This window comes from Phalacrocorax aristotelis, chromosome W (assembly GCF_949628215.1).
Source record: "Phalacrocorax aristotelis chromosome W, bGulAri2.1, whole genome shotgun sequence".
Taxonomy (NCBI): Eukaryota; Metazoa; Chordata; class Aves; order Suliformes; family Phalacrocoracidae; genus Phalacrocorax; species Phalacrocorax aristotelis.
In genome coordinates, this window is record NC_134310.1 from 3,366,779 (window position 1) to 3,386,301 (window position 19,523).

At 50.6% G+C, this 19,523-nt stretch overlaps 1 protein-coding gene across 1 annotated transcript in view; it reads left to right on the plus strand.

Moving 5' to 3' along the window:
* Positions 1-4,731: 4,731 nt before the first annotated feature.
* MYO5B (myosin VB) overlaps positions 4,732-19,523 on the plus strand; it is a 157,602-nt gene continuing 142,810 nt past the window's right edge. Inside the window, exon 1 of the mRNA XM_075077514.1 lies at positions 4,732-4,900. Coding sequence (XP_074933615.1) covers positions 4,874-4,900 — 27 coding nt within the window. The 5' untranslated portion in view covers positions 4,732-4,873. The remainder of the gene's footprint in view (positions 4,901-19,523) is intronic.

Consider the following 19,523-nt stretch of genomic DNA (forward strand, 5'->3'; position numbering starts at 1 on the left):
GCGTGGTGCGGTTTTACCCTTGCTTACAGCCAAAACTTGTCTGAGAGCAGCTTCCTGAGACAGCAGATGGAAGAGGGGTGAGTTCACCCCATCCAGGCAGGTGACTAGGCAGAGTAGAGCCTCTTCGTGTCTTGTTCCTTGGATCACTCGTATCCAAACAGGGTCTGTCTCCTACAGGAAGCGAGAAAGCAAATGTTCATAAACGTGAAGGCGTTGCAAACTGGGAGAGGTGGGTGGTTAGTCGTGACGCCTATCCTTTACACGGTGCTCTTCAGCAGCCAGCTCCAAAGCCCTATAGAGGACTTCAGAGCGGCTCTTATTTTGCAGGTAGGAAAGGCCATCCCAGATAATGGAAATAGTTTCATCAGTCCAGAGAGCTCAGGTAGTCACAGGTCTCTTCTCTCACTGCTGGGTCAAATCTGCAGAATGATTAAGAGATTAATTTCCTGGTCTGCCACAGGCTCCTCGTGTGACCCTGCTCAAGCAACGTAGATTTTTCTTGACTACCGTGACCCCACTTTGAAAAAAGAACATAATAGCACATTCAGAATTCCAGGATTAATTAAAGTGTGTTATTAAAGGCTGTGACACTGTCGTTGGGTGCACCCGATAGGAGAGGCAATAAATACCACATTGGTGTGCTCGGTGAATTTGAGCCATCCAGAACCATAATAAATCTTTTTTTATTATTAAAATAATAACTCGGAAGAGGTGGTCAGAGCTATCAAGTATTTATAAAGTGTCTGAGCTCCTACTCCTGGAGGCAAAATTCCTCTGCAAAGAAAGTTAAGCCTGCACAAAAATAAAAGATCAGACAGGGATAGGTTTGCCTTCAGCAGAAATGAATTCCCATGGGATAAAAATGAATTCCCATGGGATAACAGGCAGCTGAACTCTTGTGAGAGGAAACGGGCGGTCACTGAACGTGTTGCTGGGGCTGACCCCTTTGCTGCCGAGTGCTTTGTAGACTTCAGGTTGGTCTAGAAGAACGGATAAGGCTCGTACCCGGCTGCTGAGCGGCTGGCTGGGTCAGCAGACTCCTTGAGAAGCATCCTCTCCGTGCCCCTGAGGAAAAATGATTTTCTGTGTCAAGACTGAAGAGTTTCCTTAATCGTGGCATTTCCCCTGAGTGAGAGATCCCGGAGCCAAACCATCTCTCAAACCTAGAGTGCAGGGACACCCTCGGGAAGCGAAGCAGCCTGGTCCATGGTTGGGTCACCTCTCCCTGCGTGAGGGGTACGAGCAACCTGGAGACGAACCCGCTGGCGCTTAAAAACCAGGCAATTACATTTATACAGGTACTAGAGCTTCACAAACTATGCTTTCCTGTATTTCTTATTACATTTCTCACATTGATGGAGGACAAGCAGAGGTGCGGAGCATGTCGGTGATTTGCCTGTGGCAGAGCCGGGAATGGCTGTTCCCCGTCACATCATCCCAGACTCACTCCAAGGTTTAACCCCCCGGCACTTGCCAAGGCTTTACAACTTTTCTGCACCCACCTATCTGCTCATAACAGCTTTTACACTGACCGTGGGATTTTCCGCCGTGATGCTTTTGGCCACGCAGGAGGTGTAGAGCTGGGGAGTGGTTCCTGGTGCCCTGTGGCACGGTGCTGGCTCGGTCCCTGCTCTCTGAGCTGGGCTGCAGGCTCCCAGGGCTGTGGGAGCACCTTTGGGGCCAGAGTCTCGCTGCAAAGCTACATCCAGCTTTGGACAGAATCAGTTTTATTTGCAGGAAAATCCTTCTTTGTTAATTATTCATTGCTTTAAGACCTTCATTAATTTTTCATTACTTTAACACAGGTAGGAACACTTGCTGCAGAAACAGCTGGTGCAGCTATGCCCAGGGTACGGTGACACCGCAGCCCCAGCCAGACCTGAGGATCGTGCCCAGGCATAGCTAGCACGTGGTGACTTCTACACAGCCCGGGAGGCGGGAAGTCCAGCTTCGAGGTCTTTGGGACAACTCTGCATGCAAAAATTCAGGACCTGAGATTATTTTTAGCAACCATCAGCTCTGTCCTGACGACATTTGGAGCTGTCAGAATTGATGTTCCACGTTTTTGCATTACCGTGCCCCGCACAGGTGGTGTCACGTACAGGAGACATCCAGTGAAAGTACAAACCTTTCCCTGCAAACCTTAATACATGCGCAGGGTGTTTAAAGTACTTTGAACTGTGCAGATACTGCCCCTAATTTTGAGGAATAAGGTTGACTCGGCTCTCATTTTACCCCTGGCCACCTGTGCTCGCGGCAGTAGATCCTGCTCCAAGTATTTCTGTGGAGGATTTCAGGATGGGGTTATGGGTGTTGATGCCTGTGCATCGACGTTCAACGCTGTAACTGTAGTTTGGGGGTCAGGGGGTTTCGCTGCAGAAATGCTGGTTTCTCCTGCCCGATGAATTCAATGGCAAACTCTCCTCTACCTAAATAAAACCCCAAAGCCGACGGGGAACGATGGGGGGCTTGTTGCAGAGCAGATAACTCTGCTCCTAACCTCCCCCGCCAGCCCCAGCACCCTGCCTGCCTCGCCGAGCCCTCCAGAGCCCCTTGCCGCTCCCTGCCATCATCCGTGTGTCCTTCCATCTGTCCCTGGGGTCTCCATGTGTCACTGCAGCACGGGACAAGGCTGGGACCTGTGAGCATCCAGGGGAGCACACACATCTCCGGCACCCGTCCTGTACTTGCAGGGAAGCCACCGGCTCTGCTTAGAGGGGAAAAAAACCCTGGTATTTGGTTCATTTTCACCTGTGAGTGCCTTCAAATGCAAGAGGTGGTGCCATAAAATGCTATTTATGAGCCAGTGCTTGTTAAATATGATGATCAACACAAGTTTTAATTCCCAAATGGAAAGAAGCTTCTGTCTCCTGAAGAAGACAATTTCCAGCAGCTCAGCACTTAGGACATACTTCAGGAATTTTCTATGTATTTTGAGGTTTTTATTTTCTAACTTTAATTAAAGTTTTAAATTATGATAAATTTGATGGAAAAATCACGCACGGTACCAGCTGGTATTTCATGGGAACGGCTGTGCTTTGCCTCTGGGCTATCCCTGCTGCTCAGGCTTCACTGAAATCTTCGCTCCTGATCCTTCTGGTACTTCACATTTTGTTTTTACAATTGATTTAATAAAAGGAGAGGAACAACTTTTGTTTGCCCAACAAAGCTATCTCGGAGGCTTTGCAGAGATTACGCTGTCAAATGTGTTACCCAGGGTAATATCTAGACAGGGTGCAGGTTTTTCTCTCCTTTTTTACTCCTTCCCAAACTTCCCCCAGAGCCACCTGCTATTTATTTGGATCCACCAAGGACATCAGTGCTGGAAAAGAGAGATATCTGCGACACTGGCTGTCCTCTTGCCAAATCGGCGCCGCTCCCTACCAGGCTTTGGGGTGGCTGAAGGAAAACATGCCAATAGGGGAAGTTTCACCCCTTCGAGGGACGAGGAGCAGAGGCTGAGATGCCACAAGGCTGCGGGTTCCCTGTGAGCTGCAGAGCCCGAAACCACGGCAGGAGGGATCCCCACGTACGGAGTGAACAACTGTGGGAGAGAATAAGCCCCGCTGAGCACATTTTCTGCCTTCTTAGTTAATATGCAAAATACCTTGAATGATAATGAATAGCAATAGTGAATACTTTGCATTTGCATCATCCTTCTCAGGCTCAAAAAAGTGCCTTTTAAGCACGAATTGAAGCACGGGGTGCTCCCATGGGATGGAGGGAGGCAGCGTGGCCACCGATTAACAGGCTGGGGACAATTTTTGGCTCTTTCTGCCCAAAAAAGAATCCCTGACGTCGGGCAGAGGATGGAGCGACACACTCAGTGCCCAGGAGCGAGTGGTGGTGGTGGTGGTGGTGGTGGGAACCCAAACCCACCTCCAGGCAGGAGACGGCAGAGAAAAACCAGGTCCCTGGTGCGTTCCTTGAACCCATTTCCAGTGGGTTCGCGCGGGCAACGCTGCTCGTCACGTCCTGGCAAAGGGCACCCCGATATATGGGTGACCCCCGACGGCTCAGCGGCTGGTGGGGCTGGCAGAGCCTGAAAGCGCCGGGGGGCACCCGCTTGGGGCTTAATTACGCTTCTTCTGTGGGAAAGGGAGAAGAATGGAAGAATAAAAGGGGGAAAAAACACCCAACTCGCCAACAAATACTGCGTGTTTCAGCGCCTCGGGCGGAGGAAACGAGGCGGACCCCCCGCCCGGGATGGCGGCAGGAGCCGGGCGGCTCCGCGGGACCCGGGAAGCGGCCGGGGAGGGAAAAGGTGTGTTAAAAAGGGCTTTTTTTGTTAAAAAAAAAGACACCGATGCAGGCAGTGAGGCGAAAGGCGAAAGCGATGCTCCCCTCGAACCCAGCCGAGGCGGGCCGAACCGAGGCGAACCGAACCCAGCCGAGCCGGGCCGAACCCGGCCGAGCCGAGGCGAACCGAATCCAGCCGGGCCGAACTCAGCCGAGCCGGGCCGAACCCAGCCGAGCCGAGGCGAACCGAATCCAGCCGAGCCGGGCCGAACTCAGCCGAGCCGGGCCGAACCCAGCCGAACCGAACCCAGCCGAACCGAGGCGAACCGAACCCAGCCGAACCGAGGCGAACCGAACCCAGCCGGGCCGGGCCGAACCCAGCCGAGCCGGGCCGAACCCAGCCGAGCCGGGCCGCCCCATACCTGAGCGGGGCGCGGCGGAGGCGGAGCGGCGCTGCCTCCTCCTCCTCCTCCTCCCCCCCCCCTCCCCCGCCGCGCCGCTCCCTTCCCTTCCCTGCGCCCCGGCCGGTGGCGGCGGGTGTAAAGGTCGGTCGGTCTGTCCGTCCGTCCGTCCGGCGGCGCCGCTCGCTGCCTGCCGGCCCCATGCCCCGCGCCTAGCGCCGCCCGCCCCGGCCATGTCCGCCGCGGAGCTCTACACCAAGGTGAGCGGGGCGTGGGGGGGGGAGTGGGGTGCGTGTGTTTCGTAGTCGTGGAAGGGTCCCGCAACTTTCCCCGCACCCCCTCGGAACGGCGCCCGGGGAGCGGCGGGGACCCCCCACCCGCGCATCGCCTCCCCCGTGGGTACGGGGAGCCGGGTCGGGGTACCCCCCCCCCCCCCAATTCCCCGGGGGCGAGCGGCCCCTCTCGGGATTTCACCCGGTCGGGTGAGCGACGTGGCTGGCTTTCTGCCACGGGAGAAGGTGAGCTTCACCCGTGGGTCGGGGTTGGGGCAGCGTTGGCCTCGTCCTTCGCGGGGGTCCGTCACCCGAGTGGGCGAACACGCAGCTAAAACCCCCCTCAGCTTCCCAAAACCCTCGTGGAATAATTTTTCCCCACCCTCATACTCCTAAAGCACCTTCCAGAGTCCTCACAACTGCTGTAACTCCCTGAAACGCTCTGAAGGTGCCCAATTTCCAGTCGCCTTTTCTTTCTCCGACTACCCAATATAACCCCTTGGTGGGGTTCGACCGAACGCACCCGCTTCTTCGGGGCAGGTGGGGAAGGTAACATGGCTGATGGCCTCGGCGGGTGCTGTGCGCCGCCGGGCCGGCGCTCGGTGTGCCAGCGGGCTGGCAGCCGGCCGCCCTCGCCATCGCTTCCCAGAGAGAAACCCAGATTTGCTCTTAAAAAGTAGCCGTTGTCACAAGGGAAAGCTCAGGTGCTGATTTTTAAGAGAAACTGGGATGCTGACAAAATATCACCTTTTTCTTTTTTTTCTTTTTTTTTTTAATTATTTGGTGGCTGTGGGATACTCGGGCAGGGTTCGGGGTATCCCCGCTCCTCAGCCAACGCGGGCTGAGGATGCACCCGGTGTGGTTTGAGGGTTTCTGCCCCCTTCCCAGCGAGAGGTTTGTGGCCGGAGAGATCTTTGCTGACTGTCTCGCCGATCCGCCTGGTACGAAGCGATAACGGATTCGGGGGAGAGCCCTCTCCCTGCGCTTCGCGTCTTCCCGAGGCTAGCCGGGAGCGCTGCGGGCAGCCAGGATCCAGGGAATATGCTTAGTAAAAACCATCAATAACGGTAGGCAGGGGCTCATCGAGAAAAGTGCTTGGCTTCAGACTGGTTTTTGCTGAAAGACTGTAAAGCGTCAGCGTTGTCTACTGTAATAATGAGAATTTTAGTGTTTTAAATTCTTCCTGTGACCATGGTCAGCAGGGAGATGCTGCCAGATTGGCCCCAGCCCTCTCAAGGAACCACTTTTTGTCTCCATGCCAGTCTCCCAGCCTTAACTTTGCTGCAGATTTCTGCTTCCTCAACTCATTTTCAGGATGGCTTTTATGTAATATTGGGAGTTGCCGCTTATTTTTTCCGCCGTTGATATCAAACGGATGCGGGATGAAGTGCGAATCTGACGGCTCCTCCTTTGAACCTCTGAATTAAAGAACCCCGCCGGATTGAGCAGGGTTCTCCGTGAGCGGGCTGACCTCCGTCCTTCTCAGGCGCTCTTCAAAAGCAAAGTCTCAGGTTTGAAAACCCGTTTTTTCCTTTGGAAAAGCTGAAGGGGAGCACCAGGAAAGCCGTGGCTGAACTGCTCCGACATGCCAGCCGGAGCATCTCATCGGGCGCGGATGCGATGGCAAGCGTCCCCGGGGAGGAGGGAGGCTGGCCGCAAGCGCTGTGTTATCCGTATCTATGGGCTGGTTATAACAACCAGGGTAATTGATTCTTAACCTGATGATCAGGTAATTAACCTGTGCCGTGTTTTTATGTGAACTTGATGAGGTTTATACTCGTGTTGATCTGTTGAATGGATAAAAGATGCCTGCTGGGGCATTGCTTGTGATCCCGTTGCTGTATCTTTTCGACAAGGCATTTGGGAAGTGATGGGGATTTGGTGACAATCTGTGCATGCCATTAACTTTTAATTTATTTTTAATAACAACGATTTTTTAATTTGAGAGCTGGTGCTTCAGCACTGGCCCTTCTGTTTGTGTCCGTTTGTCTTGTGGGAACATTTTAGGGAGAAGGGTGGTGTGGTGGGGCCACTGATGGTGCCTCGAGCTATCTGTGGGGCTGAGCCCTGGCGTTGCAGTGAAACTTAGGACTGTCCTGCTGGGTCATCTCCTGCGTGGGGCCTCTTTGCCAGCTCTGGGCTTTGAAGCAGCAGGAAAATGTTTCCTGTGACTTTGAGTATATAAGAAAAAGAGCAAAAAAGGCTTTAAAAAACACAACAAAGCCTTAAGATGCTGAGCCTGAGGGTTTGAGTTCCTGATGGAGGTCCCTGAGATGAAGCAGATGTGTTTTTTTCCCTCTAGCTTGCTCTTGGAAAGCGTTAAGGAGGGTCCCGGTGCTCTCCTGCGTATCACCTCTGTGCGGATGCGGGCGTCCGGCCCCGTGGCCTGATGCTGCGCTGGGCACTTACAGCTCATACACGGTAGAGGCCTCCGAGAGCGTGGTGGGGAGAAGATAACCTGCTGCGAGGGGCGCCCTGCCCCCAGCAGTCGGGCGTTGATGCACCCCTCTGTGCGTGGCTACCAGAAGGTGCGTTAACGGAGTAATGTGGGAGCAATCGGAGGAAACAAGGGGTAAAAGCATGGGAGAGCTTTAGTGGGGTGTTATGGGTCAGGAGATGTCTTTCCAAGCACAGAGGTGTAGCCTCCTGGATAACCTTGTCGGCAGGGTGGAGGATGAGGCTTTTTGAGGGAAGGCGGACGATCCAGCTCACCGGAATCAATACAGCTGTCTTGCTAAAAGCCTATCGATCCGATGTGTGGTGTTGCATTAGCGCAGCCACCGCGGTACCCTCCTTGGAGTCCTTCCTCCTCCTGGTTGAGCCAGGATGAGGGAAACTGCTGGGGAGCAGCTTCAGAGCAGCAGAGTGGGACTTCTTAGGTCCTCCCACCTCTCCTTCTTGCTGGGCTCTCAGGGAGCTGCTATGTGTTGTGAAGAGAGCCCTTAACTTCCACTTGATGCTTGCAGAAGATCTCCTGGAACCTTATGGGACACGTAGTATTTTCTCGGAGCTTAAGTTCATGCTTGTTAAACCATGCTGATGAATTTGCTGTGTTAGATTCGGTGCTGTCCTGAGGAGCGCTTAAACTGGAGAGGAACCCATCCTGGAAACACCAGCAGCTCTAAGTTGATGGTGGAGGTCCTTTCTGTGTGATGGGTCCCCTGTGCCACTTTGAGAGCAGGGATGACTGGTGTTTAATAGCCCTCATCAAACAAGATAATTAACAGCTGTGCCTAATTATGAGCATGTGAGTGGTTCCAAAACTACATCAACCTTCAAGCATGTAGCACTCCACTTGGGTAAATAGTTTTGGGGAGACTTATAATACCCTTCTCTCTTGTGATGCAGTACCTGGGGACTTCAGGATTATCTGGCTGTGGATTTTATTTTGTTGAAGAAACAAACATGAGTTTAGTGTGGCTTGGGTCCTAGCAGAAGAGGTAAAAGGTGAAGACCTGGTCCCGGAGCCCCTGGCCCCAGTGTGTGCGAGAGGAGGAGGGGAGGCAGGGGCATCGAGGACTCCTGCGTGTAAAAAAAAAAAAAAAAAAAAAAAAGAAAAAAAGCCTGTTCCGGATGGGGAACTGATGGAGGTTTGCCTAACCTGTGTATCGCCCAGTTACCCTGTTCAAACGGCTTTCTAAGGCTGCCTGGGGCTGGTCCTGCTCCTGCTGTGACCCTGGGATTCCTGCTGGAGTGTGTGGCCTTGGTGGGACGTGCCCAGCTGCAGTGCTGCCCAGCCAGACTGGTTACAGCTGGGCAGGGGAGTTGCTCGAATGCTTTTTAGGTGAAGCAGGAGGCAAAGGCAGCTCCCTGCATGTAATGCTCTTCCCTTCCTCTCCAGCCAGAGCCCTCCAAAGAAACCTGTTGCTGATGTAGCTAAGCTTCAGCCAAGGTACCTGCAGCCCCATCCCCGTAAGCTTGTGCAGATGCCGGCATTACTCTGTAACGAGATAACGGGGATGCTCTGCTCCTCTGAGCTGGGTGCTGGGCAGGGTGGAGGGAGGACATCACCCCTGGGAGATGCCATCTCCGACGGTTTGATTTGTAGTATTAAACTAGAGATTAGACTTGTTTGCATGTCTAGCCTTTGTGGTTGTGAGGTGAAGCTCTTCGTATTATTAAAACAAATATAATTGCTTTTGCTTCTGGGTGTTCTGCTCTCTTAAAGGGACTTCTTAAAATATGTTAATTGTTAATTCAAGCATAGCCTCTGAACCTTGTGCGAGGCAGTGCTCCTGCTAGGCGAGGGTGTAAGCTGTGCCTTTCTGCTCCTGGGGTGTTGTGTAGCTCAAGATTCTCTCTTCAGAAGGTTTGCAAGCTCTGGATGAGTAAGAAACCAGGATATTTATTAATTTTTAATTTTTTTTCCTGTTGTGCAAAGTGCCTGTTATTTGCCGAGTATTTTTTAACAGATGATAGAACTTAATGCATTAAAAAATCCTCTCAATGGCTAGTGTTGGATATAGAAAACTCTCTGGTTTTAACTTAAAGTTGCTGTATTAAATAAAGTAGCTGGAATGAATTGGTGGTTTCTGAGCCTGGGGAGAAACTTTAGAAAAGCGAATATAGCCAGTGTGAGCACACACTGATTGAGTCAATGAATTGGCATAAACCTGCTGGCATAAAAACCTTTCTGAAAATGATTTATCCTTCAAAGCTCTGGGAGGATTTATCCTTAGCGGGTGCCTGGGTGTTGGTCCGGGGTTGAGGAGCGGCTGGGAAGGAGCAGAGAAAACCTGTGTATTGTGTAGAAAAAATTTTTGGGATTAAGTGTGTGGAGCAAGGGAAGTTTGGGATTCAGTCCCAGGACATCCATGGGACCTGTGCTGCAGTGCTCCTGAACTCCTGCCTCTGCCATTTGCAGCTGCTATTAGGAAAAGCAGGTTATACTTGAAGGTTTTGGGATATTTTTTTTTTCTTCTTAATTTTAGATTATGAGAACATGTCTGTGGGAGGGACATGTCAAGGGCAGGGAGAGCTTGGAGGCCATGCTGGGATTTTTATTTGAAGATGGGGCTGTCTTGCCGAAGGAGCCGGATCCGTTGGCATCCGCGGTCTCCTCCTGATCCTGCCTTGTTATTAGCTGCAGTTGCAGAGAGAAAAATCATTGAAATGTAAAATGATTGCTCTGGCTGCCTCTCTGCAGCTGGGGACCATGCCAAGGGCATGGCCACCTCCACAGCAGCTTGGGGACCTCCTCGGCTTCCCTGGCACAGCACAGAGGGGATAAACACCCAATTTCGGCTCTGCTTTTAAATACCATTCAGTCCACTGGCTACATGGCCTTGAGTGGGTGCAAGGAAGGTGAGAGATGGGTGCTGGTGGCTTTGTGGACATTTCCCTCCCTTGGTGGGCAGGAGATGGCTGGAGTTTGCCCCATGTTCTGCTGGAGTATGACTCCAGCAGGGCTTGATTCCTGCTTTATGCCTTCTTGCTGGTTGGGATTAGTCAACTCACCTTTTTTTAAAAATTATTTTTAAGAGTATTAGAGGAGAAATTGTTTTAAGGGTGTGAAATTGGGGGCGGGGTGGGGAGGGAAATCCCAGTGCAGCCAAGCGCAAATTGCAGCAATTTGTTGGGTTAAATCCAGGGTGAAGGATGGAAACCTGGGGACAGCAACAGGTCTGGAGCCCAAGGCAGCAGGTGGCTTGTTCTGATGCTGTGGGGTGCGATGGGATGAGTCGGTCCTACCCTTTTCTGCCCTGAGGATGGAGTTTAACCAAGGGTATTTGTCACAGGCAGCCTGGCTGCTGTTGAGGAATGTATTTACAAGGGAGGATTTTTGCTGTGTTGTTTTTCTCTGCTGCCAGTAACCAGGGGTAGAAAATGACCCTGAACGCGAATGCATGTGTCTCTTCTGACGACCAAGAAAGAAGGCTATGTATGTTTGTATCTGTATTTTTTTTATATGTATATGTTTGAAGCTGATCTCAGTTTGCTGTAGCGCAATGCAGTTCTAGGCACGCTGGACTTTCACTTTGCATGCCAATTAGTTTGTAGCTCTGGCCACAAAAATAGCGTACCCATATTGTGATAGTTGTCTGGGAAGTAAACCACAGGAGTAGCTCAACTTTAGCGTGAAGGCGGACTTTGGAACTTCTGAGTTAATCGGTATAATAAATAGCAGCTAGTGTGGGGGAAACCCTGAGCTGGGTTTTTTTGGTGTTATTGTCTGTTCTTTGACCTGTTCTGCAAACAGAGGCATTTCACAGTGGTCACAGGAATATCGGCGTGAACTACAATTCAGGTCAGGAAAATGCTTTTATTGCAGCAAAACCTCAAGCTTTGGCAGACACCTGAAATGTTTGCGAAACATTTTAGAGAAGAATTTGCTATTTAGCAGAACAGAAAAAATCCCCTGTAAGCTTTTTGTGTCTCAAGCTGGTCGTGTAAAGCAACTGCCCTCATACGTCTCTGGCCCACTGTAGGACACATCTGGCTAGGTTGGGTTTTGGCTTAGCTTGGTTGGCTTTAGCTTAGCTTAGCTTTCCTTCAGAAGGGCGCAGAGACACGTCCAGAGGTGGTAGCAGGGCTCGGAAGGACCAGGGGCCAATGGGTGATTGATTCCATGTGGCCTTCCTTGTTTCAACGCTCTTTAACATGATGCCCGGGACATGGTAAACTCATCAGTTTTATTAATGGGGCTATTAAGAATTTGGTATTTCTGCTCTTTACCTTTCCTGCAGTATCCAGAGGGTTTGGAGAGGAACATTCCTACAGGGGAGAGCCTGCAGCCTGGAAATATGACCTTTTTCCCAGCTGTGCTCTTCCTTTGTCCTTGCTTTGTCCATGTCCAAAGTCTTCTCCAGCTGACTGAAACCTGTGAGTCATGGGAATAGATTAGATGTGTCAAAGGCTGGACTGTAGAACTACAAGAACTATAAGCAACATTGGTCTATAAACTCTTACTATAAGGAATATAAGCCCTCAGTTGCAGGGTATGGCCCCAAACCTGCAGGGTGGTGGGATGGTGGTGCAGCTCCTCCAACAGCGTGTGTTCCTGACCTGCTGTGCCACCATCCTTCACCACTTTTAACCAAATCCCAGCTGATTTTTTTTTTTAAATTACTTATTTTCTTCTCCACAAGCAGTTCTTTTTTTTTAGTAGTGGCTTTTAGTTCTCTGTGCTTGTCTGTATGAAGCTGGTGGTGCTGTTTGGACATTCAGTCCCTGCTCTGGCAATTACAGATCACCAACTGTATGATGTAACGCATCTTGCTGCCCTCCCCAGCTCTGTGGTGCAGGGCAGGTTGTACGATACCGTCGTCATCTCCTCCTTAATGCACGGCCATTGCCTTCTCCTTCAGTCCATGCTCACCATATAAGCACTGGTGGTGGTACCAGTGGGGTGGTTTTGTGTTGTCTGGGTGTTGGTGTGCTCCAAGTGTTTGGTGCTAACATAGCTTGGCTCCTCAATAGACGTGTGCTGTGTCCACCTGTCCATCCTGCCTGTTGGATGTTCCTGTTGGCTCTCATTCGTCCTTCTGCCAGCAAATCCCTGTTTCCCACGTGCCTCTGGCTTAGCTCTTCCCTGAGGACACGTCTTCTCCATGCTTGAGGTTGACCAAGCGTTTCAGCTTGTGACTGTTTTCCATCTTGCCAAGCCACAGGCAGCCCCGCGGGGCTGTCGGGCTCCACGAAGAGACACGTTTCCTTCAGTGGCTCCACTGAGGTGCGGAGCCAGTGCTTAAACCCAGCTAATCCATACCTTCATCCTTCCCGGGAGTCATCGCCCAAGCTTCCTTACGATAGTCCCGCTGAGGTGCCGGTAGGATGTGCTACCCACCATTTACAGGGCCGTTGGAGGCAGGATGTGCTGTGGATGAATCACAGCACTACTTATCAAAATGACATGTTACATCTCGGGGATGTGTCCTGGCGAGTCACCACTCTTCAAAGAAAAAAAGACCCTTAATATATTTAAAGATGGGTTTTAAAAATCACAGGGGACAGTGAGGGGAATGTCTGGTTTCTTCTGAAAGCCCCACAGGGATGATTTTAGGTGGCTCAGGCAAACCTCCAGCTACCAAACCCCTGAGCAGGCAGGACATGAGCAGGCAGCTGGCATGTGTTTTAGCAAATGAGTGTTGAAAACTGTTTAAAAAGAAAAAAATTGAAGTGTGATCCCTGCGCCTGACACGAAGCTGGTCCTCGGTGCTACACCCCAAGTGAGCAGAAAGTTGGCGTAAGCATATCTCAAGGCAGTGAGTGGCTGCAAAGATACCAAGATGATGGAAGCTATAATTTTCAATCTAATTAAGCTGAGTAACTCCCTCATGGATTTATGCTTCTTAATTACTTTGAGCTCTGATAACACGGGTGCTGTGGGCATTGCTGGTTTTGCGCAGCGGGTGTGATGTCCAGCCGAGGTAGAGGAGCGGTACCCACCAAGCGCTTTTGGGATGGCGGGGGTCTCGGTCAAGGACGCTTAATCTCCTGGTGGAGCGGGGATGGAGAGCTGGAGGTGGCTTTCACGTGACAGTACTGGACAACTGTGGTCTTGGATCGGTCCCGCATCTCCTGGTAGGACCACGTGTCCTGTTCTAGAGACAAGGTGGAGGTGCTGGAGAGGGTCCTGCTCCAGACCCACGCAGACCTCGGCAGGAGCCAGACGTGTCAATACTGGTGCAACTCTCACCAGCCTTTCCCATGGTCGTGGAGTGCCTCTTTCTTGCCTAGCTGATGTCTGCTTTCACCACCACATTCAGTAGTAAGAAATAAAATAACGAAGGAAATGAAAGACTGAGTGCTTGGTCGATGTCTCATGTCACTGTGCTGTCCCCTTGCTTGCCTGGCCCACCTGGCCTGGTAAGAAATAGCTTCTCTGCTGGGATAGACTGTGAACACCTGCGCTACCATCCTGTAGTTAATGGTACCAACAGGGCATGTTTTGGCTGAAGCAAAACCTTTAACACAGCTAAAAAGCTGCTCTGGAAGCCATGTCTGCGTGGGGTGTGAACATCTCACCCGCGGGCTGGTGGAGAGCTGCCCTCGTGGCTGTCTGCAGGGACTTCCTTGCTCCAAATATTGGGGTTTTCTCCCCCAGATTCCGGCTTTGCAAAGATGCAATTTGCTTTTCTTCTCCCGTCTGGCCATGGCAGCTGAAGTGCAGCTGGGGACATGTCGTTTGTGGCTGGATGGCTTGCAGGGGACTGAGATCCTTGGGTGAAGGACTCTGCTTTTGAGCTGGACCTGCCCTTGGATCTCCTGCAGCATGTGTTTTGTGGCCCTGGGCATTATAAAGACCCTGGCCAGAGAGATAAGGAAGATCATGGCTTGCTTCTGTAGACCCTAGAAGTACCAGTTTTGAAATCTCTTGCTCTGTTTTCCTTCTGCTTGTTTTCTTTTTTGTTTTCCTTTCTAAAGCCTTTGTTTTTGTTTGGATCCTGCCCTGGCAAGGTGATAACTTGTTCTTCTCTGCGCAGAGTGGTGAGATGAATGCTTATGCTTCATCTGCCCTGCATGGAGGACAGAGGCAGAGCTGTTAAATAAAAGACTTCCTTAAAAAAAAAAAAAGGAGGAAAAGAAAAACCTGGGTGTCTTAAAAACACAAAACTGAATTCTAGAAAATATTGATGCTCAAGGTTAAAGGGCTGGCGCTTTGGTGCAGCTGGTGGCAGGAGCGGCGGTGGATTTCAGCCTCGCAGTGCTGCTGCTGCCCTGGGGGTGATTTCTGCCGCCCGGCCCCTCGCCTGCTCACCGGGAGTGGCTTTGAAGCCTCGTGCGCTCTTGCTGTGCCAAAACAAACTCCAAGTCGAGGCTGTCGGAGCTAATCTTCATCCTTTCACGCTTCGCCCTCCCTGCTGGTGTTTCGGGGAGTGATGGCTGTGCTCGCACCCGCTTATTTTAGGGGAATCCCTCCCCGGTGTGGGAGTGTGGGGACCATCCCTGTGATGCCAGATGGAGACGAGCGGTGCTCCCCAGCTTTGAGAAACCTGAAGTAGCCATTTGCTTGCCCATCAAGGTGGGGCTTAATCATCTTTAGGAGTAAAACTTGCTTGGATTTGCCTTTCAGTACCGGGCACTCCATGCTGGAGAAGATGGGATGCCTGAGGCTGTTTGAGGCTGTGCAATTTCTTGAAGCTCCCAAAGAGCGAGCTGTGAGCCGCCTTCTCCTCCCCAAGCACTGCTGCACCAGCGTTTGCATCCCAAAGTCCAGCATTGAGCAGAAAAACTGCTGATCTCCCCCCCACGCAGCCTCCCTTGAGCCCTTCTTTTTGTCCAAGACATTTTTTGTGCAGAGATCCATATTTTTTTTTAAAAAAAGGTCTATTCTCAGGAGTAGAATATTCTCTTTGGCAATGCCAAAAAGTCTGTAGGCTCCAAGATTGTACTCTTTTAATATTATTTTTACATATTTCTTATTTTTTGACTGAAAAAGGTGCTGTCTCCTGGCAGTCTTTGCTCTGGTACAAAGTTTCGGCACTGGAAGGTCACGTGAAGTAAATCAGCAGAATGCAAACCCTGCTTTACTCGCTAAACTTTGCCCGGATCTCATCTAATCACTGACCTGATAAGTACCGAGGAACTCCAATTCTTTTCCTGCGAGGACGGAGCTCAGCTCTAGTCCCCAGGGCAGCGCTCGTCCTGGCTGAGCATCTTCCCAGGGGTCCTGGCATCCTTCTGCTCCGAAGGATGATATTTTTAAACCCTTTGGCTATAAATTGTGTCCGAGTGATTACTTGCTGTTATATCCTAATTTTAAATTGTAATTTTTTTTTGAGTAGCAGGTTTACTGCTTTTTCTCCATTTTCTTTTTAGTCTCAGATGACTCTGCTTTAATATCGGAGCATTTGCGAGGTAGTACCCAAATTTAGGCTGCCGCTCATTTCTAGTGCAATGGTTTTTGGTGCCCCTGTGTGAAGAGCACATTGGATGTTGTGGCTGATAGAAAATCCCCAGGACCATAGCGTGCGGACGTGTGTGTAATTCTCGGGCCACGCTGTTTGTAAATTAGTGAGGTTTCATCCTTTTAGCAACTCTGACGGCAGTTTCTTGTCTCTCAGCATTCAGTACTAAAGGCTGAATGTTTCTAAGGGAAACACCTTCCAACAAAACAATTCAATTTTCCTTGGTAATATTTTGGGGGACAATCTGTTGGCGACTATTTTATCCGGCGTAACATCTCTCGGCTTATAACCCTCTTTGATGTGGCTCATTCAGGGGAAAAATGGCATTACACACTACCTCAATCACTCAGATGTCAGAGAGGATATCGCGTTTGACTAATCAGGGGAAATTTGGGAAGATTTAGTAATGCCAGGAGACGTGACCCACTTTCAGATAAATGCTTTTCAGACAATAGAGGTTGAGCTATATGGTGGGGGAGGGAGAAACATTCACAGAGTAGAAATAATTAATTGTTATTTATAAGTTTTAAATTTTACTTTATTGTGCTGACCCTTTCTTAGGTTCAGGACATATTTTCTTTCTCTTTTTTCCTCAAGAAAAAGAAAATGCTGGCACTAACTGGTTTTCAACAAATCTGGGTTATCCAGAGATGACTGTCCCCAGGCTGCGGATGCCTGTCACCTTTGGGATGCTCCCTTGGGCACGGTGGGTGGCTGATGGGTGTTGGGTGTTGTGCTGGGGAGCTGTGGTCCAGCGCGTTGTGGCTCTGGTTCAGCTGTTGGTGACCGGCGTTGGCTGGTGATGGGGAATCTGAAATGGGAGTTTGCCTTGAGCGTCCCAGCTCAGGAAGGTCTACCTGATGAAGTCCATCTTAAGCACTTAAGGATCGAAGAATATTAATCCATAAAGCCAGGTCTCTGTGTTTTCTTCATACCACAAACCTTAATGTGCTTCATCCCTATTCTTTTGTTATTACCACAGAATCATTAAGGGTGGAAAAGGCCTCAAGCCCAACCCAACACCCCCAGGCCTCCTAAACCACGTCCCCAAGGGCCACGTCTACACGTCCTTTGAACCCCCCCAGGGACGGTGACTCCCCCACCTCTCTGGGCAGCCTGTGCCAGGGCCTGACCGCTCTGGCAGGGAAGACACTTCCCCTCATCTCCAACCTAAACCTCCCCTGACGCAGCTTGAAGCAGTTTCCTATCGTTCTATCACTAGCATTGGGGGCGTCTGGCCAAAACAGCAACTGAAATTGCAGAGGTGTAGCAGTATGACCTTGTAAAACTGTGAGAAAGCCAAACCTGATGCTTAAATTTGTACTATGTAAACTTTTTATTCAAAGACAACAAACGCAAGCGTTCTTCAAGTAGTAGCTACACAATTTTCAGTGCTGCAAGTTCTGTCAAGCAACTTGTGGCTGTTTCTTTGTGCAAGGCTTTACCTTCGCAGCCACGTGAGCTGAGCAAAACCAACTTCGTCATCTTAAAACTTCTTATAACCACTTATTAAAAATAGCTTTACAACCCTTCCAGAGTATAGCAACAAAACTTCTCTCTCAATTTCACATTGGAGCTAAACTCCAGCTGTATCTTGAAATTTGCCGTGCAGGTGTGAATGCTGAATGTGACGGAGCAATGCACAAGCCCGTCAGCGGGAAGATGTGCTGTGCTGCATGGGCAGTGTTTTTTGGGGAAAAAGACTCAGTCCTAGGGATGTGCTGGAACTGCTGCTGGCTTCTGGATGGGGGGGTCCAAGTTTTCAACCTTTTCTTGCTATTTTTGAAAACAACCTTTTGAACGCTCATTCAGCTGTAGGTGGTTTTTAGTGTTCTGTTTTTGCCTGTGGCCATGGATGTCATTGCTGTGTCTTCCACAGGGGAAAAAAAATACCCAAAGCCCTTGTTTTTGAAGTAGATCCTTGAATCTTGTTCTTTTAAGAGTTACGTGGTAAGCTTCAAGAATCCTTACCAAGCAGGTTAATGCTTTCCCCAGGTTAAAGTCTTGGCTCTTCTGCTTTGAGCTTCAAAGTCAGTAGACTGCAGTTTTTTGGATGCATCTCTGTTGGTAAACGCTGCTTAAAATGCTGTTACAGTGATACCTGGAAGATGCGTGGCTCTGGCTCTTGTCTAAATAAATCCATTTCCTTTGCACATACCTCTGTGCTTGGTGAATTGGTTGCTGGGGTGTTCATGGGGGCTCTGATCTCCAGGTTACAGTTGTGCCCTGTGAAGTACTCAAGTGGAATTTCTGAAGCGTTAACAGCAGATGGTGAAGGCCTGACTGAAGTCATGTGTGGTGCTGAGAGCTCGTGTGATCTTTGGGTGACTCAGGAGTGATGGTACCCGATTGGGCAGGAAGGTGGTCTTCGTGGTTCAGTGGGCGCTGGTGATGCTGATGCCTCCCTGCTTGCTCTCTCGTGCCTGGGAAGGAGCTGGAAAGAGCTAAAATATATCTGGGATCTGTACAAACCTGTCCTGCAGTCAGGCTAAGCTTCAATATGGTTAATTTGTCTGGGAGGGAAGAGGCCCTTTTGGAAGGACTTGGCTGCACTACTCCTGCTCACACAAAACGTATGTAATATAGCAAGTCAGGACAGAGCAAAATGCAGTGGCCAAGGCCTGAAAGAGCCAGCCCGGCAGCTGGATGTGCTGGAGATGAATGCAGATCTGATCCATGGCTCATAATTTAAAAGCTGAATAGCTTTTGAAACACCCTAAGAAATGGAAGAGGCCCTGGCTGCACCTGCCTTAACTGCTTTAACCCCATAAACAGTTCTCACCCTTGTCTCTTAGGTTTTCCATGTAATTTATATCTGCTTTAAAAGTTGGCTGCTGCATTAACACAGTTGTCCAGCGCCCGTGATTCAGGCTTGGAGGAGTTTCTTGGGACTCATAGCACCCATCTAAGGGATTCACATTAGATGGTTTTGTTGGGTTGTATTAAGGAAGTTTAAGCTGTTTTATGGAAGCAGGCCAGTTAAAAATGGAGACTTGGCTTTTTTTCATCCTTAATTTCCCGGCAGAGCTTAAAGGTGAAGCCACTAGAGAACCATGTGTAGATTTTGTGCTCTGGTAATAAACCTGTAGCGAGGGGGTGTATGGGGCCTCCTTCATCCCATAAACATTTTCTTGATTGCACTGAACGTGGGCAGCCAAGGCAGGAGTAAAAATATGGTAGTGGCCTTTAGCCACTAAGCCAGCCTTGAATATTTGTGGGGGTGGAGTGACATGTGAAATCTTGATGCGTCCCTTCAATTACCAGATGTTGCTGATGCTGGTGGTGATGAGCAGTGTCCTTCCCACCAGGCACAGAACCCAGACTGGCGGGGTTGGAAGGGCCCTCTGGAGCTCAACCCGTCCCACCCCCTGCTGGAGCAGGCACCCCCAGAGCAGGGGCACAGGGCCGCGTCCAGGCGGGGGGTGAATGTCTCCAGGGAAGGGACCCCACAGCCTCTCTGGGCAGCCTGTGCCCCTGCTCTGGCACCCGCACAGCAAAGGGGTTTCTCCTCATGTTCAGGTGGAACTTCCCGTGTTCCAGCTTGTGCCCGTGGCCCCTTGGCCTGGTGTTGGGCACCGCTGAAAAGAGCCCGGCCCCGTCGCCCTGACACCCGCCCTTCAGATATTTATAGGCATCGATGAGATCCCCCCTCAGGCTTCTCTTCTCCAGGCTGAACAAGCCCAGGTCTCTCAGCCTTTCCTCACCAGGGAGATGCTCCAGCCCCTGATCCCCTTGGCAGCTCTGCGCTGGCCTTGCTCCAG